The sequence below is a fragment of the Piliocolobus tephrosceles genome, chromosome 13 (assembly GCF_002776525.5).
Source record: "Piliocolobus tephrosceles isolate RC106 chromosome 13, ASM277652v3, whole genome shotgun sequence".
NCBI lineage: Eukaryota > Metazoa > Chordata > Mammalia > Primates > Cercopithecidae > Piliocolobus > Piliocolobus tephrosceles.
This window is the reverse complement of record NC_045446.1, coordinates 64,335,070-64,356,669: the sequence shown is the minus strand read 5'-3', so window position 1 is coordinate 64,356,669 and position 21,600 is coordinate 64,335,070. Positions and strand designations below refer to the sequence as shown.

Here is a 21,600-nt window from a genome sequence, read left to right as displayed (position 1 = left end):
GTAAAGGACTAAAAAATTTAATAAATGATGTTAAAACAACTAGATAGCCTTTGCATAAAAATAAAATTTCTTCTGTTCCTCACTTTGCATATCAAGATAAACTTCAAATGGATTTAAAAAAAAAAATGGCCAGGCGCGGTGGCTTACGCCTATAATCCCAGCATTTTGAGAGGCTGAGGTGGCTGGATTACCTGAGGCCAGAAGTTCAAGACCAGCCTGGCCAAAATAATGAAACCCCATCTCAACTTAAAATACAAAAATTAGTTGGGTGTAGTGGTGCATGCCTGTAATCCCAGCTACTCAGGAGGCTGAAGCAGGAGAATTGCCTGAACCCAGGAAGTGGAGGTTGCAGCAGGCCGAAATCATGCCACTGCACTCCAGTCTGGGTGACAGAGCAAGACTCTATCTCAAAAAAATAAAAAAGGACACCATACAGGCACCAAGAAAAAATATAAATGATTCCTTTATAACCTGAAAAAAGGAAAAGCCTCTCTGTGACTCAAGAGCCAGAAGCAATACATGCTGGGGGAAGGGAGGATGCTAATGAGTAAGGAGTTTATGGGAGGATGAAAATGTTCTGCAATTAGTGGTGACAATTGTACAACCCAGTGAACATACTAAAAATCACTGAATTGTACTTTTAAAAGAATGAATTCTATAGCATATAAATTGTAACTTAATTTTTTAAAAATCTAATGAAAAAATTAAAAAACCCAGAAATACTAGGATTTGATTATTTTAGTAACTCAATCTGTGACCTTGAGCAAATCACTTCACTTTGCCCTTTACTTCCCCACCTGTGTGAATAGCTCATTAAAGCCTTCCTAAGAAGCCCGATAACCATAATAAATTTAAGAAGATGGATGAAAGACTATCTGATCAGATATGAATAAACATACAGCTCATGGGGACAAAAAAACTGATAACATAAGAAACTGAAAGGAGAGCTTCCACATAAACTATGAACCTTCTTCACAGTTCTCAATCTATAATTATCTACTAGCTATCATTCCTTAAGAGCTTACGTGTCAGGAACTATAAGTGCTTTTTATGTATTATCTTATTCTCACAGCACTCTAAGGTAAGCAGAATTATTCTCATTTTAGAGATAAGAAAACAGACGATGAGAAGTTAAATGACTTGACCAATGTAAACACCTAGGTTGGGCTTCAAACCTAGATCTATGTCACTTCAAATACCAAACCCTTCAATGCATGCCATAAAAAGAATAATAGACCAAAAATATGAAGTCCTGGGTTTGAATGCTGTTCCTGCCATGTAATGATTCTGTGATCTTAGGCAAGTCAGTGAACATTTGTTTTCTCATTTATTAAATATTAACTCCTGCCCTAGTTTACCTCATAGAATATAAAAAGGGACGACTATATACATGTCAGTTGAATCACTACAGAAGTGGGTATGCTAGCATACATCCTCAGTCCTACCTACTCAAGAGGATGAGGTGGGAAGACTGCTTGAGCCCCCGAGTTTGAGGCTGTAATGCACCAAGATCACACTTATGAAAAGCCACTGTACTTCAGCTTGGGCAACACAGCAAGACCCTATCTCTTAAAAAGAAAAAGAAAAAGGAGTAAGAGATATAGAAAAGTTTTTTTTGTTTTTGTTTTTGTTTTTGTTTTTTTTTTTTTTGAGATGGAGTTTGGCTCTTGTTGCCCAGGCTGGAGTGCAATGGCGCGATCTTGGCTCACTGCAACCTCCGCCTCCTGGGTTCAAGCGATTTTCCTGCCTCAGCCTCCCAAGTAGCTGGGATTACAGGCATGTGCCACTACACCAGCTAATTTTGTATTTTTAGTAGAGACAGTGTTTCTCTATGTTGGTCAGGCTGGTCTTGAACTCCCGACCGCAGGTGATCCGCCTGCCTTGGCCTCCCAAAGTGATGGGATTACAGGCATGAGCCACCACACCTGGCCAAAAAGTACAACTACTGATAAACCAGAAACAGGTTGAATAATGAATGGATTTAATATTTTATAGTTCCTCTAATAGTAATAGTATATACGAAAGCAGTGACTTTCAAAAGATACTTCTCTCAAGCACACCAGGGGTGCAAAGCAAATAGGGATCCCAAATCTACTTTAGTCAGAGTAGCTCTAAAAGCTTGAATAAAGAAGTTCAAAACCACTACGTTTTTGGCAACATCCATTGGCATCTATTAAAAGGAACAGTGACACGAGGATTTCAGGCCTTAACCAGGAGAAAATATTGGTGTACTGAAAAGCGAATGGATTCTAGAGACTAAACTTAGGGTGAATCCTGATTCTGCTACATACTAGTTGGGTGACTTTTAATCTCTGAGTCTGAATGTCTTTACTCATAATGCAGGAAAATATTCACCTTGCAGGTCTGTGCACACATTAAATGACATAAAGTTACCATTGCAATGTCTGGCACACAGTACTTACTTTAAAAATTGCTATTATTAAATTATCCAACGATACTTTGGATTACTAAATCTAATCTGAAAAACTGAATTATGAAAACTCACATGGCCGGGCGCGGTGGCTCAAGCCTGTAGTCCCAGCACTTTGGGAGGCCGAGACGGGCGGATCACGAGGTCAGGAGATCGAGACCATCCTGGCTAACACGGTGAAACCCCATCTCTACTAAAAAATACAAAAAACTAGCCGGGCAAGGTGGCGGGCGCCTGTAGTCCCACCTACTCGGGAGGCTGAGGCAGGAGAGTGGCGTAAACCCGGGAGGCGGAGCTTGCAGTGAGCTGAGATCCAGCCACTGCACTCCAGCCTGGGTGACAGAGCGAGACTCCGTCTCAAAAAAAAAAAAAAAAAAAAAAAACAAACTCACCAACTCAGAATATGCACCCTGAATATGCAAACATGCCTAAATAATGTTCAGTGAAATTGAAGGCAAGAGATCATGAAAAATAGTTGAAAGAGTAAGCCACACAAGAGACTATCAAGGGAACAGGACTAACTTGTGAGTAACAGATAGATAGAGTGGAAGAATAGAAGTTAAGAAAAAAGGAAGTAAGTATAAGGAGACATAAAGAATGCTTTGAAATTGGTGTGAGACTTCATAAATTACAACTGACTGAAGAAAAAGACTGAATCCTGTATTATATGCAAAGGAGTAAGATACACAACTCAAATTAAGTATTCCCAGATGACAATTACGACTTCAAAATACACAATGGGTCTCACAGTCAAGAGACCCAAGTCCTAGTCCTTAACAGCCCCACCGCTAAGCTTCTAGGGTGCTTTAGGAATATTTGAGTCTCAGTTCCCTCATTTATTAATACATTCCCTTACAGAATACAGGACTCTCTGAATATTCGGTTCCTCAACTATGTAGTTGGAGTGGTGAAATCAGGAGACCATGTCTATGCTCTTTCAGCTTTATGATTCTAAGGAGAAAGAGAATCTGTATTATTACTACCATGAGACTTAGATGAAGCCTGCTTATGTACCAATAAAGTAGAAAAGAAAAATATGGGAAAACAAGCCATTTGAGGACCACACAAATATTCACCAATATATGCTCTTCTCTTCACAATACTATCATACAGAAAGACCTTTCTAAAGAACTTTCTTTTGCAGGATAAGCAGTTACCCTAAACCAAGAAGACCAAAGCATCTATTTAAAAAGGATAAGTTGTCCAGGCATGGTAGCTCAATCCTGTAATCCCAGTACTTTGGGAAGCCAAGTGGGGCAAATCACTTGAGGCCAGGAGTTCAAGACCAGCCTGGCCAACATGGTGAAATCCCATCTCTACCAAAAACACAAAAATTAGCCAGGCATGGTGGTGTACACCGGTAATCCCAGCTACTTGGGAGGCTGAGGCCCATAAATTACTTGAACCCGGGAGGGGGAAGTTGCAGTGAGCCAAGATTGTGCCACTGCACTCCAGCCTGGGCAACACAGCGAGACTCTGTCTCTAAAAAAAATAAAATGAAAAGTAATACAAAATAAAAACGATGAATTACTAACAATTATACAATCTTCTAATCAGCAGATTTTCCTTTTATTTTCTCTCAGTATTTTCACCCAGTTCTTCAATCTTCAGAAAACTTGTTTTGACAAAATCAGAAGCTGAGCCCTAATTAACTTATCTAAAGAATGTATAATTATTAAAAATCTGATTTTCTTATGTATTTGTATAGAAGAGTGCTGGTATACTGAAAGATCAAATTGTAGTTTAACAAAGGCAGCAATGAAGATCTATAACAACAATTGATGTTACATTAATATGAAACTCCAGGTTAATTTTCCCAAATAATGTTATGGGTCAGTTTCCAAATTCTCTTTATTCATGTTATAGTCCAACTTTTCGATCTTCCAAAGTCAAAATAATCTTCATTTTACGTTCTATGTAGCCTTCTACCTCCTCTATTGTGCGTCCATCTCTCTTATCTCCCCCTGCTAAGGTTTTCTCCTTTTTCTACTGCATATCATAGCAGGTCTCCACTTCAATTCTTAGCTTCCTTCCCTGGTTTTTCCAATTGTTCTTCCCATTCCTTTATCCCACTGTTTTATAGGATTCTCCTTTCTTTTCATCCCTAGGACTTACTGTCACAGGACTGCATCTCGTATTCTCGCTTCTTTTGATAAGTTTTTACACATATTACTTTTTCAGAACCTAAGGTTTCTCTTCTGTAGTCCTTTTTCAAAGAATATGTATCAATTCATCTCTAGAATCCCAAATATACTCTTGAGTCTTCATACCTAAGTATCCTTCCTACTCCTTTTCACTTTAGAGTCACTAATTCCCAGAATCCTGTCTGAAACTACAAATATCCCCTCAAAACCAAATGCCTATTCAATTGTCTCCACTTTCCAACAATTATCCCATGTTCACCTCATTCTCTGTCCTCGGCCCAAGTATCCCCTAACCTGGCACAAGCCATTTAATGATCTAAAATTCCAAAGCCTATCTCTTCAACATGGCTCTCCTCTCTTTCCAGCAAACTATTTCCCTAATTCCCAATGCTTCACTAATTCAAAGTCTTAGGCCAGTACATCGCTTCCCTCAGATCTATTAGCCCAGCAAAAACTGATTGCCCAAATCTTCCTCTAAGCTTCCCAGACCTTACAACTGCAGCACTTCAATTCACCAAACCGTATTTATAGTCATTTCTCAATCTTTAGAGCCTATGGTCACTTTGTAAATTCTTCAGTCCTCTTCTTCTTCTCTCTCCCTTATCCTGTCCAGCTTCTCAGCACATTCCTATTACTCTTAACAATCTTCATGGCTATGTTCTCCATCTTACCTTAGGCCTACTCCCCAAACTTTCTCCTTCTCCCTTAAGAGGCCTAATCTCACCTCTCATTCCCTGAATCTGTCTTTAGACCACTGGGAATTATCTAGAATCCTCTGCTTCCTAGTGCTCCTCTTTGGTACTCCAACCCTGTCCAACTCCCTCCGCTTTTCTAGTATCTAGTTCTCACAGTATAGATATTAGAACTTTTACAATATCCACTCCTCTCAAACCTTTCCTTAGTTGTTGCCTCAATTCCCCTCAACTTTTCTCTCAGTCATTCCCCATTTCCCTCCACCTTCCCTGGCCGATTTTCCTCCACCTTTGTCACCGTTCTACTCCCTTTTCTAAACCTCCTTCATTCTGGAGGTGATTCTCAGTTATGTTAGTCTCTCAGCTTCCCCAACCTTTGCCTCATTCCCCTCTTCCTCCAACATTATTTTTCCTCCAATTTCTATTGACTTGGCGCCTCCCCTAATTCCCCAATCTGCCTTCTACTCCATCTAAATATCTCCAGGCCGCCGCCAACATTTTCTCCTATCGGTAGACTCCTTCCCCGTGCCTCTCTGAACGCCCAGAACCACCATTCTCCAATGGCCGGGGCCTGGCCCTAGGTAGAAGGGGTATGGGTCACGTACCCCATTCGCATCTTGGCTCCACTCTGACTGCCCCCACTGCCGGGTAGAGGCGGGCGAGAGGGAAGGCGGCCGAGATGCATGCTCTTTTCGAGGGCCGACATCAAGGAAAGGCTGCACGCACGTAGTCAAACAGTAGGCGAACCTTCGTCCCACGTTGAGTGTGGCCCAACCGGTCACGACTCGCTCCCCTAACGACGCCCTGTAGCCTTTGGACAGCACCCAGCTACCGGTAGCACAGCCTACCGCCCACCGGCTCTGCAAACTCCACCCACTCGCTTCAGCGCTTCCACCGGAAGTGCGCAACAGCCCTCACACAAAGGAAGCTGGGTAACAGAGTCTGCGAACTCCGCAGTCTCCCAACTGGAAACCCGACAACTTTCACCGGAGAGAGGAGCGGTCTTCAGGGCAATGCACCCTGGGCAATGGAGTCCTCAACGGGCGTATCCCTATGCGCTTGCGCAGCTGGAGGCGCCCCCAGCCAACCCCGCAGAGGTATTGTAGCAAAGCATCCTGGGTATTATAGTCTATTGGAGGGAAGGCGTCTTGGCGCCTTCTCTTCGCACTGTTTTCCGGAGACTGTTAGAGGAAGAGTGGCTTTTTCCTGCCTCCCAGGCTGCCCAGCGGCGCCGGTTGCCGGGGAACGCAGGCGCCGTGGGGAGGGATGGCGGGAGGCTACTGCTTAGGTGCTGGAGACAGAGTTGCGCTGATGAAGAGGAGCTTGGTCTCATCATGAAGCAACGAAAAGGCCAAGGGCCTGGGGGCAGCCGTGGGCGCAAAAAAAGAGGTAACCCGAGCAATCAAAGATTGAGGAAAGCGTTAACAGGGGAGCAGGGTGTAAGGAATTTTAGGGAGACCCCCACCCCCGCTGGATAAACAAGAAAAGGGGCGTAAGAAGGGAAATAGCTAGGGGACCAGAAGGTTAAAAGGAAGGGCAGTTGGCCCTCCAGAGAATAGAAAGGAATTAGGGGCTGGGGTAGGGGCCACAAAGTGGTGATTAATGAGATGAAGGTTACCGGTGGGATGACTGTAGAGGAGGAGAACAAACAATAATAGGATTGGTTTTGATAACGAGGTGAAATGTATGTGTGCGTGTAGCTTTAGAGGTCCGCAGGGACAGGAAGAAACATAAATTGGCAAAGGGATGATATCATTTCTTGTGTGATTGTGGACAAGAATCACGTTTTATACGTTACTGAATGACGAAGGATTAGTACAAAGCAGGACTTGGTAGATGTTTGTTGAATGAATGAAGCATGAAGCGCTGGCTATGAGTAGGAGTTGGGAAAAAAATAATTGTGGAGTATAGAGCGGGGAAGAGTGGGGAATGACAGGTGTGATAGGATTGAAGTGGGGATAAGGGCATGAGGTTCTCCTGAAGGACCTGAGATCCTGAAAGAGTGTACAGCAGAGAGTCCTTATCAGGTTAGCAGCTCGAGGAGACACAGGCTCACCGAGTAGGGGATGTTAGCTGCAGTGAGAACAGTCAAACTAGGAACCGAGGGCAGATCAGGAAACTGGATATTGAATCTCTACAAGACTGCCTCGAAGGAAAAAGGACAGTGGGTGAACCTGCCTTTTTGCATCGTAGGCAGTTTAGTGAGAAAAGAAGTATTGGTTCGGAGCAGTGATAGGACATTAGGCCATTGGGTTGAGGACTGAAGCTACAATCTGGGAATTACTCTTATCCAAGCTGTTTAAAGATTACTAAGGCAATTTTGAGGTAGTAACTTTCCTGCCACGAAAGATGGAGGATCTGAGACTGAAGCATACTAGTGCTCCCTGTGTCAAACCAGTTAAGCATGTTTGGTTGATAAGCGGAAAGTCAAAGTAGAAATAATATAGTATAGAACAGAATATACTTTTTTTGCTATACCATTTCCATAGTAGAAATATATACACAATCGTGTATAATTTTTATGTTGAAACTATCCATAAGGATTATGGTGGGTCTTTTCTCCACTATGGAGGGCAGAGGGGGTATTTGCATTAGAAGTCCAAATAATTAGTCCTGATACATTCCATATATTTCCTTCTTTGAGGCATAACCACTCCTCAAAGAAAAGTCAAAGGAAAAAAAAAGGTATACATAATGTATAAATGGTTTCTTAAATTTCCTCTAAGTCTTCTTGAAAATGTACTATGAATGGAAGACAATCAGGGTCATTAAAGGAAAATTTTATAGAAAGTCATGATTAATTGCTTTGTTTACACTTTAATGTCGTTATGAAATCCAATAAATACTAAAGCCAATAAATATATGAACCCAGCACTGTGTTAAAAACAGTGGCAGAATCTGAAGATTAGATAGTCTGTGTCCTCACTGACTGTGTGATCTTGGCAGGAAAGAAAAGTTACAGACAATTTAAGATGTTCTTCATTGAAATGCTGAGTTGTATGATATAGTCTAAATTGTTTGTGAGTGAAGGGAGTTGTTACTGTTTTATAGTTAGTGATTTTTTTTTAAAAAAAAAAGAGTTAAAGGTTACATATCTTAAAAACCATAGATGTTGCAATATTTAAAACAACTGTACTTGTAAAAATTTGAACCATACTTAGAAAAATTTCAGCTACTTCTGATATTTGTATTTTTCAAATAGTAACTCTAAAGAAAAGTTTATGTTACTGTGTCTTTGTTGGTATGTTCTTTACTTAGAGTAACTCAAATCAAACCTTAAATACTAATTAGTTATCAGGGTGACTTACATGATCAGGTAGATTATTCCGTGGTCTGATTTGATAGTTATTTCTCATGTGTTAGAATAATGGGTAGGATAAACCTTTTTTCTAAATGATGATAAATTGCTAAACTTAAGACTAAAATGTTTTGTTTGTTTTCATTCAAAAAGCGTATTATATGTTTTCTATATTTAGTCTAAATTTTGATTCCATTTTCTTGGATTCCTCTACAGGTTTAAGTGACATTTCTCCGTCTACAAGCCTACCACCTCTGGTTGAAGGCCAGCTACGCTGCTTTCTAAAACTTACTATTAATAGAGTCATATGGAAGATTGCAAAGCCTCCCACTTGTGTACTGGTCCGAGTGAGATGGTGGGGAGAAACATCAGATGGAACCCTCTTTTGTCCCAGGGATGCATTGCAGACTGAACCAAAAGCTGTGAGAACAACTACACGTTATGCTATTCGTTGTGGTCCAAAACAGTTTACCTCTTATCTAACAGGTATGTTATTGTTTTATCATTGCACCTGCAGACATAATACAAAGCATGTGGTTATATTGTCAGCAATAAGTGTTATTGTGTACCTAGCATATATGGGCATTCTTAATTATTGAAGAGTCAAAGAGTTTTTATAGTAGAGATTTTTCTTTGTAAATTTATTGAGTGTTACTGTGTGCCAGCAGTTTTGAAATGTATTACTTCTAATCCTTACAATAACCCTGAAAGATAGGTATTGTCTCTGTTTTACAGACAATGAAACAAGTTTGGAGGGATGAAATGAATACTTTCTGAGGTCACAAAGTTGATAAATGACTGAATTAGGATTTGAACCCACTTCTGTCTGTCACCAAAACTCATGCTCTTTTCACTACACCATGCTCTTTTAGGTAATAACTGTAGTCTCAGCTCTGGGGTTTACGTTATACTCAAGGAAAGGGGATATAGATGTAAAATTTACCAATAGTATAAGATAATACATACTAAATGCCAAATGAATGGTTTAGGGAGTTAGTATTACAAATGTTCAGAGATGGAAAGCATCCCTCTGTAGGGAACCAGAAGCCAAGATGTCTTCATTTTTGTACAAGGAAAGTATTCTGAGTGTACTATGTTATTTCTTCATTCAGGTCAAGCTTTCACATAAATACGTTTTGGGTGATGGGGTTATTTATCAAATCAATTCAGTTCAAGTCAATAAAATTCGAGTATTTATCATGTAAACATTGTTGGGCTCAGAATATTGGAGAGCCAGGGGTGAGTTAAAGATTAACTTGTCCTTGAGTAACTTACATTCCCTCGAGAAAAAATTTTTGAAACATCAACATGTAAAGAACAAATGCTGTAATTCAATCATTCAAAAAATATATTTAGCACATGCTAGACATTGTTTAAGGCACTGTGGGGTTTACAAAAAATCCAAAAAATTAGTCAGAATGATACAGAACTCTAACTTCACAAAAAAGTTTAGTTATTAATAGTAGGTTAAATGCAATAAATGCGATTAAAAGATACTCATAAATAATCTTGGTACTGTAAACTTAAAACTTAAATCCTCAGGTAGTATTTTTATGTAATGTAACAAATGAGGAGTGATTAGAAATTTAATAAGAGACAAGGAATTTATTAACATGGTAATCAACAGGTCAGACATTTATTTGAACATCTTATGGTATACTGGTGCACTGGATTTAGCATTCGAACATTTACATTGGTGTTACCAACTATGTGATTTTGGGAAAGTCTCTTCCCATTTCTGATTCCTGTTTCCCCATCTGTAAAATGGGATCATATAGTTGCCCTTCCATTTTCTAGGTATTTTCACAAAGAAGCAACCCGGTTGAACGGGTTGAAGTCTAGACAGTCTAGAGTTTGAACTCTGGTTTCAGGACTAGATTGTTAGGTGATGCTGAGAGCTTCCTTAGCATCTTAGGGCCCCAGTTTCCTATTAGTTAATTGGGAAAAATGGCACTTATTTGTCAGAAATTATTGTGAATACTAAATGAAAAAAATGTTTGTAAAGTGATTGATCTAGTAGCTGACACATTGTAGGTACAAGTCTTACAAAAATATTAAGACTCAGGCAGTGTGTACAGAGATTTAAGATGTATTCCCTGCCCAAAAGGAACTTAAAGATTAGTTGAAAACAAAACTGACATACATGAAACAGTAGTGAGCAATGCCAGACAGTGTCTGATTACTTGATACATATAGTAATATCATATGAATATTCTAGGAAGTTCATAAGGACTAATCTTATTAGGAAGCCAGAATCCTGCTTCTACTCTATGCTCTTGCTGTTTGACTTTGAGCAAGCCATTTCATCTTCTTGGGCCTTAATTTTCCCACCAGTAAATTGAAAGAGTTAAACATCAAATGTGCCAGCACCCAAATTTCATGATTCTAGTTAAGAAAGAAGGCCATGGAAAAGGTAGAATTTCAACAGGAGACACATGAGTTCAACCTTATAAGTGACAGTCCAACTGTAAACATGACATGGTTTTTTTTTTGTTGTTGTTGTTTTGAAATGGAGTCTTGCTCTGTTGCCCAGGCTGGAGTGCAGTGGTGCAATCTTGTCTCACTGCAAGCTCCGCCTCCCGGGTTCAGGCCATTCTCCTGCCTCAGCCTCCCCAGTAGCTGGGACTACAGGCTCCTGCCACCACACCCGGCTAATTTTTTGTATTTTTAGTAGAGATGGGGTTTCACCGTGTTAGCCAGGATGGTCTCGATCTCCTGACCTCATGATCTGCTCGCCTTGGCCTCCCGAAATTCTGGGATTACAGGCGTAAGCCACCACACCTGGCTGACATGACATGTTTTTTAGAAAATGAAGCGATAAGAGACTGAATGTGGTGGCTCACGCCTGTAATCTCAACACTTGAGGAGGCTGAAGCAAGAAGATCACTTGAGGCCAAGAGTTCGAGACCGGCCTGGGCAAAACCCTGTTTCTACAAAAAAAATTACATTCCACATGCATAGCAAAACTCTGTTTCTACAAAAAAAAAATTTTTTTTAATTAGCTGGGCATGGTGGTGCACACCTGTAGGCCCAGCTACTTGGGAGGCTGAGGTGAGAGAAATCATTTGAGCCCAGGAAGTCAAGGCTGTGGTGAGCCATGTTCGTGCCGCTGTACTCCAGCCTGGGTGACAGAGTGAGACCCTGTTTCTAAAAAAGAAAGAAAACAACAGAAAATGAAGAGATAAGACATCAGTTCACAAAAGTGTGTGCTCTAACCAAAAACTTGGAAAAAGTGTGCTATTTCTTAACCTGTGTGGTAGGTATTCACGTTATTATTATTATTTTATTTACTCTTTTGTGTACATATTTAACTTAAAATAATATAAAATGCAAAAAGTAAAGTAATGAACATGTTGTCACATATTAGCATGAACCATATTTTTTTCTCAAGCCATTTTTATTGCACTCAAGATATTAAGACAAGTACAAAATAACCTTGTAATTAGGATACTGTATGAGTCAAAAAAGGAGAAGTCCCTACTGTATGAAGAGATTTACAAATGAGTGAAATATATAGGCTGTATCAGTATTAACATTTGAAATGAAATGGGGTTGCTCTTTTTTTCTAGGCTGGAGAGAAGTGGTAAGAACGATTATGTGAGTTCTTCAGATAAAAATAACATATAAAAAGAAGGGGAAATGTATTGCATCTTACAGTGTTTGAAATACTTTCAAGTCTATCATCTTATTTGATGTATAGATCATTTTATTTATTTCTTCGTATGTATTTTATTTTATTTTTGAGAAAAGGTCTCTCTCCATCAGCCAGGCTGGAGTGCAGTGATGCGAGCACAGTTCACTGTAGCCTCAACCTCCTGGGTTCAAGCAATCATCCCACCTCAGCCTCCTGAGTGGCTGGGAATATAAGCAGATGCCACGACATTCAGCTAATTTTTGTATTTTTTGTGGAGATGAGGTCTCACTGTTGTTGCCCAGGCTGGTGTCAAATTTCTCTACTCAAGCAGTCCTCCTGCCTTGGCTTCCCAAAGTGCTGGGATTACAGGCAAGCCACCATGCCTGATCACTTTCTTCATATCTATTTTACCTTATTCTAAACAGAAGTTAAGGCAACTACAAAAACATGTTAGGTACAGATTTCTGTTTAATTAATGAGAAAATCTTTACATTTTAAATCTTCATAACTTTTTGTTTACAGAAAGTGAAAATACAGTAGGAGAAATAAGATGAAGCCTCTGCAGAGCGCTAGAAAGCATGCTCTGAGGCCCTGTACATTTGCAGTGGGTATTATCCTGATTTTCTGAGTGATGAATTTGAGGTTCAAAGAGTTAAAAGTGACTAACCCAAGGTTACCCTGGCACCAACCCTAAATTCAGGGAGGCACTTAACTCCAAAATTATTAATACTTCTATTATATTATACTGCCTTAGAAAATAGAAGGATTATAGGATTCTGAGATATGCCTCATACTCTTACATCTTTCTTCCTTTACCCTTTGTTCTGTTGCAGAAAATAGCAGCCATGAAAATGTTTGGAGCATGGAACAACTAGAGTAGAAACTGAGAAAATTATGGCTGCACTACCTGATTTTTACCTCTCTTTGATCAGATAGGATTCAGTTAGTTGGAATGTGAAAGACAAATGGGAGTAGGAATAGTGCTGAACAATAGTGGTTCTAATTCCACAACAAATGAAGTATAAAGGTCAGAAGTCTATTAAGAATTAAGCTTTTTGTCCTAGAAGTGATGAATAGTGTAGTGGACTTATAATTAAGTATAGTGGACTTATAGTTGGATAGAAATGAGTTTTAGCCCAGTTCTGTCAATTTAAAGCTGGGTGAACCTAGGAATATACATGACGTTGCAGAGCCTCTTTTATCCCCAAATGAAGACAGAAACACCTGTATCATAGGGTTGTTAAGAGAATTAACGAGACGTGGAAGAGCCTGGCTGTTAGTAAATACCCAATGAATAAATGTTAGTCAATTTCCCTTATTCTATGTGTGTATACCATTTTATAGTCTACAAAGCACTTTTATATTTATTTGCTCATGTGACTTTCAGATAACCCCATGAGTAGTGTATTAGTCCATTCTCATGCTGCTATAAGGACTTACCTGAAACTGGGTAATTTGTAAAAGGAAGATGTTTAATTGACTCACAGGTCCACATGGCTAGGGAGGCCTCAGGAAACTTACAATCATGGCAGAAGGGGAAGCAAACACGTCCTTCACATGGCAGCAGGAGAGAAAAATGAGTGCCCAGCAAAGCGGGAAGCCCCTTATAAAACCATCAGAGCTCATGAGAACTAACCCACTATCATGAAAACAGCATGGGGAGAACCGCCCCTGTGATGCAGTTATCTCCCCCTGGTCTCCCATGACATGTGGGGATTATGGGAGTTACAATTCAAGATGAGATTTGGGTGGGGACACAGCCAAACCATATCAAGTTGTTACACAGAGACTATGATATGTCAAGTAATTTGCCTAAAGTCATTTAACAACCATTCAGCAACTACCATGTGGGAAGACGCTGTACTAGTGTTCTGCTTGCAGTAACCCCAGTTCCTCACACAGCAGTGATGTAAATGTTATGAGCCTACTTTACAGACAACAATGGCTTATACAGAAATAGCTTGTGAATATTGCAGTCAGAACACAATCACAGGTCTTCTAATAATAATTCCTACATGCTTTTCACTACAGTATTGAACAAATGGTGAAAACGAACCATTTTCTCAACTTTGGTTAAGAAAATACTCAGAAGTTAAACTGTTCTGAAATGATCTTAGATTCCATATGCATACATTATATTTCTTCTCCTCTAGGCATGAAGGTATTAGTCTTAAGTGACTAGTTAAAGACTATAGTTGAGAAGTTTATTTTCATTTCTCTTGGTTCCAAGTGCTCTCAATAGCTCAGTGCTCCAGATATAACCCAAGAGTATGCAATTAGATACTCCTGGGAGGCAGGGACCAACCCTTGCAGCTATGCAAGGGCAATCCTTTGTCCAATTCAAAACTAGAAATGATGGGAATGAAAACTGAGATTTGTTGCTCTGTGTGTCAAAACCAAAGCCTGAGTTCTCGGCAAATACATTTATCAATACTCTTTTAAGGGTATTTTTCTTATCAAATACTTGCTATGCTAAATATTTTTGTTCAGTTGATTTATTTTTTCCTCAGTGTGTGGTATTTGTCATTCTTCTCTAAATCTTTATTGTTCTTTTGATCTTGGGTTCATACTCCTCTACGCCCAGAATGGTATAAGTGATTATTTGAAATTAAAATAATTTCTTAAGTTAAATTACTTTGCCCAGATCGTTAATTGTTATCTCTGTTGTAGTTTTTAAATCAGTTGTATTTTCTATCAGTTGTATCACTTTTTTTATTAGGAAATACATGCACATAGTAAAACATTTTAAAGGTATGAAAGGTTACCAGTCTCTTGTGTGTCTTTACACAAGAATATATTTACTTGTAAAATATATTCTACACTAATAAAAGCTTCTTTGCATAATCTTTTTATTTACACAAATTATATATATATATATATAGTTAGCACTTTTTTTCTACTTAGCAATTCATCTTGGATGTTGTTCCGTTATCAGTATAGATAGAGCTACTTATATTCTTTTTATTACTTTATTTTTCACCATTTTGCTGTTGTAAAAAAAATGCAGTTTATTTAATATTCTGGTACATAGATCAATTTACAATTTGTAAAATAAAGTTTAAGGAGTAGGCTTGCTTTGGTGGCTCATACTTGTAATCCCAGCACTTTGGGAGGCCAAGGTCAGAGGGATCACTTGAGGCCAGGAGTTTGAGATCAGCCTGGGCAACACAGTGAGACCTTGTCTCTATAAAAATTTAAAAAATTACCCAGTACGGTGGTGTGTGCCTCTAGTCTCAGCTACTTGTGAGACTAGGACAGGAGGATCGCTTGAGTACAGGAGTTCGAGGTTGCAGTGAACTATGATTGTGCCAGTGTACTCCAGCCTGGGTGACAGAGGGACCCTGTCTCAAGAAAAAAAAAAAAAAAAAAAAAAAAAACCAGAGTGTAGAATTGCATGGAAAAAGGATATGTGCTTTTCTACTTTTTTATGTTATTACTGAATTGCTTTCTGGTTAGCCATCCTATGAACAACATATTAAAGTACCTAATTTCCCTCACTTTCACCAATGCAATGGTGTTACCCAACATAAAATATTTTTTTCAAGTTAAAAAGCTTTTCTGCATATACCCCTCTACGCACTTCTTAAAAAAGAAAATAAAAGTAAATGAAAAATATCCGTGTTGTAATTGTTTCTGATTAGATATGGCTGTGCTGGTGCTGGAAGTAATCACCAAACTTGACCATCTTCCAATTGGTAGAGTTCAGATCAATGGACTAGCTCAGCTTTCTCCAACCCATCAAATCAATGGATTTTTTACCATTGTTTCATCAACATCTAAGAAACTTGGAGACCTCCAGGTAAAAATATATTTTAATTATTTGCTGCATAGAATAAACTTTTTGGGCAGAAATAGTTGAGTCTATTTGTAGAATAGATAGGTCCATGGCTCCTGTATATCATGCTAGTTTCCACCTCATGCCTTTGCTCATGTTTTTACCCAGTAGACCTACTTTTGTTTCCCACTTATCCAAATCCTCTAGTGCCTTAGTGCCATCTCAAGTTCTGAGAGACCTTCACACCTCCTACTGCATTCATTCTTCTTGTGCTCTTTTTTACATTCATAAAAGCATTAATTATATAATCCTTGTTCAGTTATAATTCTACATAGTTTTCAAAATTGTTTATTAGTAGGCTCTCTTTAATTCCTCTTACTTTTAGTTTGTAGATTCCCCGAGAGGCAAGCCTTTGTTTTCTGCTTTCTTTGTTTTTCCCATAGCTCATAATATAGTACCGAAAATAATTGCTTGTTTGACTCATGTAAGTGGTATCTTTGATGATTTCATTTATTGATTCAGCTTACTTTGTAAATTTTATTTCTAATTAATACATAATGCACATATTTTTAGAGTACAGTGTGATGTTTAGATACATGTATACATTGTGTAAGGATCAAATCAGGGTAATTAGCATATCCATCATCTCAAACTTGTATTATTTTTCTTTGTGGTGAGTCCTCTCTTCTGGCTATTTTGAAATATACAATTCGTTGGTGTTAACTCTATTCACCCAACTGTACAATAGAACACCAGAATTTATTCCTCCTGTCTGTACCATAGTACCCATTGACCAACCTCTCCCCATCCTCCCTCCCTGCTACCTTCCCTAATCTTTGTTAACCACTATTCTGCTCTGCTTGTATGAGATCTACTTTCTTTAGATTCTATATGAGTGAGATCATGCAGTATAATATTTGTCCTTCTGTGCCTGGCTTATTTCATTTAACATAATGTCTTCCAGGTTCATCCATGTTGTCACAAATGGCAGGATTTCATTCTTTTTTATTGTAAATAGTATTCCATTGTGTATATATACATTTTTAAAAATCCGTGGATTGGTCGATGAATGCTTAGGTTGATTCCACATCTTGGCTATTGTGAATAGTGCTGTGATAAACCGAGTATCGGTATCTCATTGACATACTGATTTTATTTCCTTTGAATATACAGTCATGCATTACTACTAATGATGGGGATGTATTTTGAGAAATGTGTCCTCAGGCAATTTCATCCTTGTGCAACATCATAGAGTGTAATGACACAAGCCTAAATGGTATAGCCTACTATACACCTAGGCTTAGGGTATAGCCTATTGCTTCTAGGCTACAAACCTATATAGCATGTTACTATACTGAATACTGTTGTAACACAATGAAGACGGTTATAACACAATGGTAAGAATTTGCATATCTAAACATAGAAAAAGTACATAAAAATAACAGTGGAAAAGTTAAAAGATAGCAGTATAAAAGATGAAATAACAGTATAAAAGATAAAAGATATATACCTATATAGAGCAGTTATGGATAGAGCTTACAGGACTAGAAGTTGCTCTGGGTGAGTCAGTGAGTAAGTGGTGAGTGAATGTGAAGGCCTAGGACATTACTGTATACTACTGTAGACTTTATAAACACTGTACACTTAGAAGACTACGCTAAATTTACAAAACAATGTTGTTCTTTAATAATAAATTAACCTTAGCTTACTTTAACTTTTTTTACTTTATAAACTTTTAATTTTTTTAACTCTTTGAATCTTTTGTAATAACACTTAAAACACAAACACATTTTACAGGTATGCAAAAATCTTTTTTGTATCCCGATTCTATAAGCTTTTTTCCATTTTCAAATGTTTTTAACTTTTTAAACATTTTTGTTAAAAACTGAGACACAAACACACACATTAACCTAAGCCTACACGGGGTCAGGATCATCGCTATCACTGTCTTCCACCTCCACATGTTGTCCCACTGGAAGGTCTTAGGGTTAGTCACACACATGGAGCTGTCATCTCCTATGATAACAGTGCCTTCTGGAATACCTCCTGAGGACCTGCCTGAGGCTGTTGTACAGTTAACTTTGTTTTAATAAGTAGAAAGACTACACTCTAAAATAAAAATTAAAAGTATAATATAGTAAATTGTAAACCAGTAACATAGTTGTTTATTATCATTTTCAAGTATTATGTATCATACGTAATTGTATGTGCTATACTGGCAGTGCAGGTTTGTTTACATCAGCATCGCCACAAACATAGAATAATGCATTGCACTACCACATTACAACACTACAGTCACTAGGCGATAGGAATTTTTCAACCTTATTATAATCTATGGGACCACTGTTGTATATGCAGTCTGTCATTGATGGAAATGTTGTTACCTGGTGCATGACTATATAACAAGTAGTGAGATTGCTGGATCATATGGTAGTTCTACTTTTAATTTTTGTGAGGAACCTTCATCCTATTGACCATAATGATTGTACTAATTTACATTCCCACCAACAATACATGAGTATCCCTTTCTCCACGTCCTCACCATCATTTGTTACTTTCTGTCTTTTTTGATAGTAGCTATTCTAACTGGAGTGAGATGATATCTCATTGTTGTTTTGATTGGCCTTTCCATAATCATAGTGATGTTGAGCATTTTTTCTTTTTTCTTTTCTTTTTTTTTTTTTTTTGAGATGAAGTTTTGCTCTTGTTGTCCAGGTTGGAGTGCAATGGCGCCATCTCAGCTCACCGCAACCTCCACCTCCCAGGTTCAAGTGATTCTCCTGTCTCAGCCTCCTGAGTAGCTAGGATTACAGGCACGTACCAACACACCTGGCTAATTTTGTAGTTTTAGTAGAGGCAGGGTTTCACCATGTTGGCTAGGCTGGTCTCGAACTCCTGACCTTTGGCATTCCAAAGTGCTGGGATTATAGACGTGAGCCACCACGCCCGGCCCTGTTGAGCATTTTTTCATATGCCTATTGACCATTTGTATGTCTTCTTTTGAGAAATGTGTATTCAAGTTTTCTGTTCATTATTTAATCAGAAAAAAAAATTTTGTTGCTGTTAAATTGTTAGAGTTTCTTATATATCTGGATATTAACTCTTGTCAGAAGCCAAGTTTGCAAATATTTTCTCCCACTCAGTGGGTTGTCCCTTTGCTGTGTTGATTGTTTCCTTTGTTGTGCAGAGCTTTTTAGTTTGATGTACTCCCATTTATCTGTTTTTGCTTTTGTTGCTTGTGCTTTTGAGGTCTTACCCAAAAAATCCTTGCCTGGACCAATGTCATGAAGCATTTCCCCTGTTTTCTTCTAGTCATTTTATAGTCCTAGATCTTATATTTAAGTCTACTCCATTTTTAGCTTTTTTTGGGGGGGTATGATGAGAGGAGTCTAGTCTTATTCTCTTGCATGTGGGTATTCAGTTTTCCAGCACTATTTATTGAAGAAATCAACTTACGTTTTTTTCATACACTGTTACATGCCATAACTTAGGATATACAGAGATAAGAGATGGCCCTTTCATTTAATTTTCCAGAAGCCTATGTGATACATATTATGTGATAGATATGCATGAGATACTGGGAAAGAACATAGAATGGTCCCTCTTCTGTGGGGAACTCATTGGGAGCACTTTCTAGAAAATTCTGAACATTCAAACCCCTTAGAAATTCCAGGGGGGTTATACCTTGTCAATTGTATTCTAAAATGTATAGAGAAAATGAAATACTAAATAAGAAAATAGCCTTAAAAAGATAAGGAAAGAACATCTAACACTACCAAATGTAAGCATTTATTAATATTATAAAATCATAAGCATGTAATTTTGTCAGTGGAACAGATTCCAGAAATAGATTCATCTAACTGAAAAAAAACTTAACATTTATTGTATTTATCCTATTCTCATTTATAATATATTAAATGTTAAAATAGTGACACTTTATATTGATGACTTAATGGTGAAGTGAGTCTGGTTTAGTCATGCTTTTCTGTTGATGATATAAATTTGCATCAGGACTGCCAAACAGTTTGACATTATGTTTCAAAAGCCACATGAATTATTGTATATCATTTACCTCAGTAATTCCACCCCTGGGAATTTACCTTAAGTAAATACTATGAAAAGAGAAGGAAGTTATATGCTTCAGTCTAGTAATGGAAATACATTTTTAATATTGGGAAAATGAAAACAATTTATTCAACAATATTAAAATTATATCTATTTGTGGAACCTTTTATATCCATAGAAGATAAAATTACATAGTTATGATTGTGTACCAGCTGGAAAAATGATTTTGGATTGATGACAAAGGGAAATTCAAGTTTACATATGTGCATATGATCGATGACTAGGGAAAAAACAAGGAAAAATGAAATCGGGAGTAGTACAGGGTTTTGGTAAGGTGGGTTTTCTTTTCTTTCTTTTTTTTTTTTTTTTTGAGACAGAGTCTTGCTCTGTCGCCCAGGCTGGAGTGCAGTGGCCGGATCTCAGCTCACTGCAAGCTCTGCCTCCCGGGTTTATGCCATTCTCCTGCCTCAGCCTCCCGAGTAGCTGGGACTACAGGCGCCCGCCTCCTCGCCCGGCTAGTTTTTTGTATTTTTTAGTAGAGACGGGGTTTCACCATATTAGCCAGGATGGTCTCGATCTCCTGACCTCGTGATCCGCCCGTCTCAGCCTCCCAAAGTGCTGGGATTACAGGCTTGAGCCACCGCGCCTGGCAAGGTGGGTTTTCTTTGGGATTTTTTTGAGACAGAGTCTTGCCCTGTCACCCAAGCTGTAGTGCGGTGGCACTATCTCCGCTCACTGCAATCTCTGCCTTCTGAATTCAAGCAAGTCTGCCACCACAGCCTCTCAAGTAGCTGGGACTACAGGTGCACACCACCATGCCTGGCTAATTTTTGTATTTTTTGGTAGAGACGGGGTTTCGCCCTCTTGGCCAGGCTGGTCTCGAACTCTTGACTTCAAGTGATCTGCCTGCCTTGGCCTTCCAAAGTGCTGGAATTATAGGCATGAGCCACTGTGCCCGGCCACTAGGTAAGGTTTTATGTTTTTCTTTCTTTTTCTTCCTTTTAAGGGAAGGGATCTCACTATGTTTCCCAGGCTAGATTCAAGCTTTTGGGCTTAAGCGGTTCTCCTGCCTCAGCCTCCTGAGTAGCTGGGACTATAGGTGTGCTCCATAGCACCTAGTTTTTTTACAAAAATTAAGATATAATCCACATACCATAAAATTTACCTTTTTTTTTTTTTTTTTGAGACAGGGTCTTACTCTGAGCCCAGGCTGGAGTACAGTGATGCAATCTTGACTGACTCTGCCTTGACCTCCTGGGCTCCAGCGATCCTCCTATCTCAGCCTCCCTAGTAGTTGGGACTACAGGCACACACTACCACCCCAGCTAAGTTTTTGTTGTTTTTGTTTGTTTGTTTTTTGAGACGGAGTCTTGCTCCGTCACCAAGCTGGAGTGCAGTGGCACGATCTCAGCTCACTGCAACCTCCACCTCCTGGGTTCAAGTGATTCTCCTGCCTCAACCTCCTAAGTAGTTGGGACTACAGGCGTGTGCCACCATGCCCAGCTAATTTTCTGTATTTTAGTAGAGACAGGGTTTCACTGTGTTGGCCAGGATGGTCTCG

At 38.8% G+C, this 21,600-nt stretch overlaps 2 protein-coding genes across 10 annotated transcripts in view; one reads left to right on the top strand and one right to left on the bottom strand.

Annotated features, from left to right (window-relative positions):
• Nucleotides 1-6,332, bottom strand: part of PPME1 (protein phosphatase methylesterase 1) — an 87,268-nt gene extending 80,936 nt beyond the window's left edge. The window contains exon 1 of one of the 2 annotated variants that reach the window (XM_023209431.3): nucleotides 5,873-6,332. In XM_023209431.3, coding sequence (XP_023065199.1) covers nucleotides 5,873-5,973 — 101 coding nt within the window. In that variant the 5' untranslated portion in view covers nucleotides 5,974-6,332. The remainder of the gene's footprint in view (nucleotides 1-5,872) is intronic. The other variant, XM_023209432.2, reaches the window with a different exon arrangement.
• C2CD3 (C2 domain containing 3 centriole elongation regulator) overlaps nucleotides 6,192-21,600 on the top strand; it is a 158,616-nt gene continuing 143,207 nt past the window's right edge. For 5 of the 8 annotated variants that reach the window (XM_023209423.2, XM_023209426.3, XM_023209422.2 and 2 more), the window contains exons 1-3: nucleotides 6,192-6,364; nucleotides 8,782-9,051; nucleotides 15,841-15,998. In XM_023209423.2, the coding sequence (XP_023065191.1) occupies nucleotides 6,295-6,364; nucleotides 8,782-9,051; nucleotides 15,841-15,998 (498 nt within the window). In that variant the 5' untranslated portion in view covers nucleotides 6,192-6,294. The other 3 variants (XM_023209421.1, XM_023209424.1, XM_023209427.1) reach the window with 2 other exon arrangements.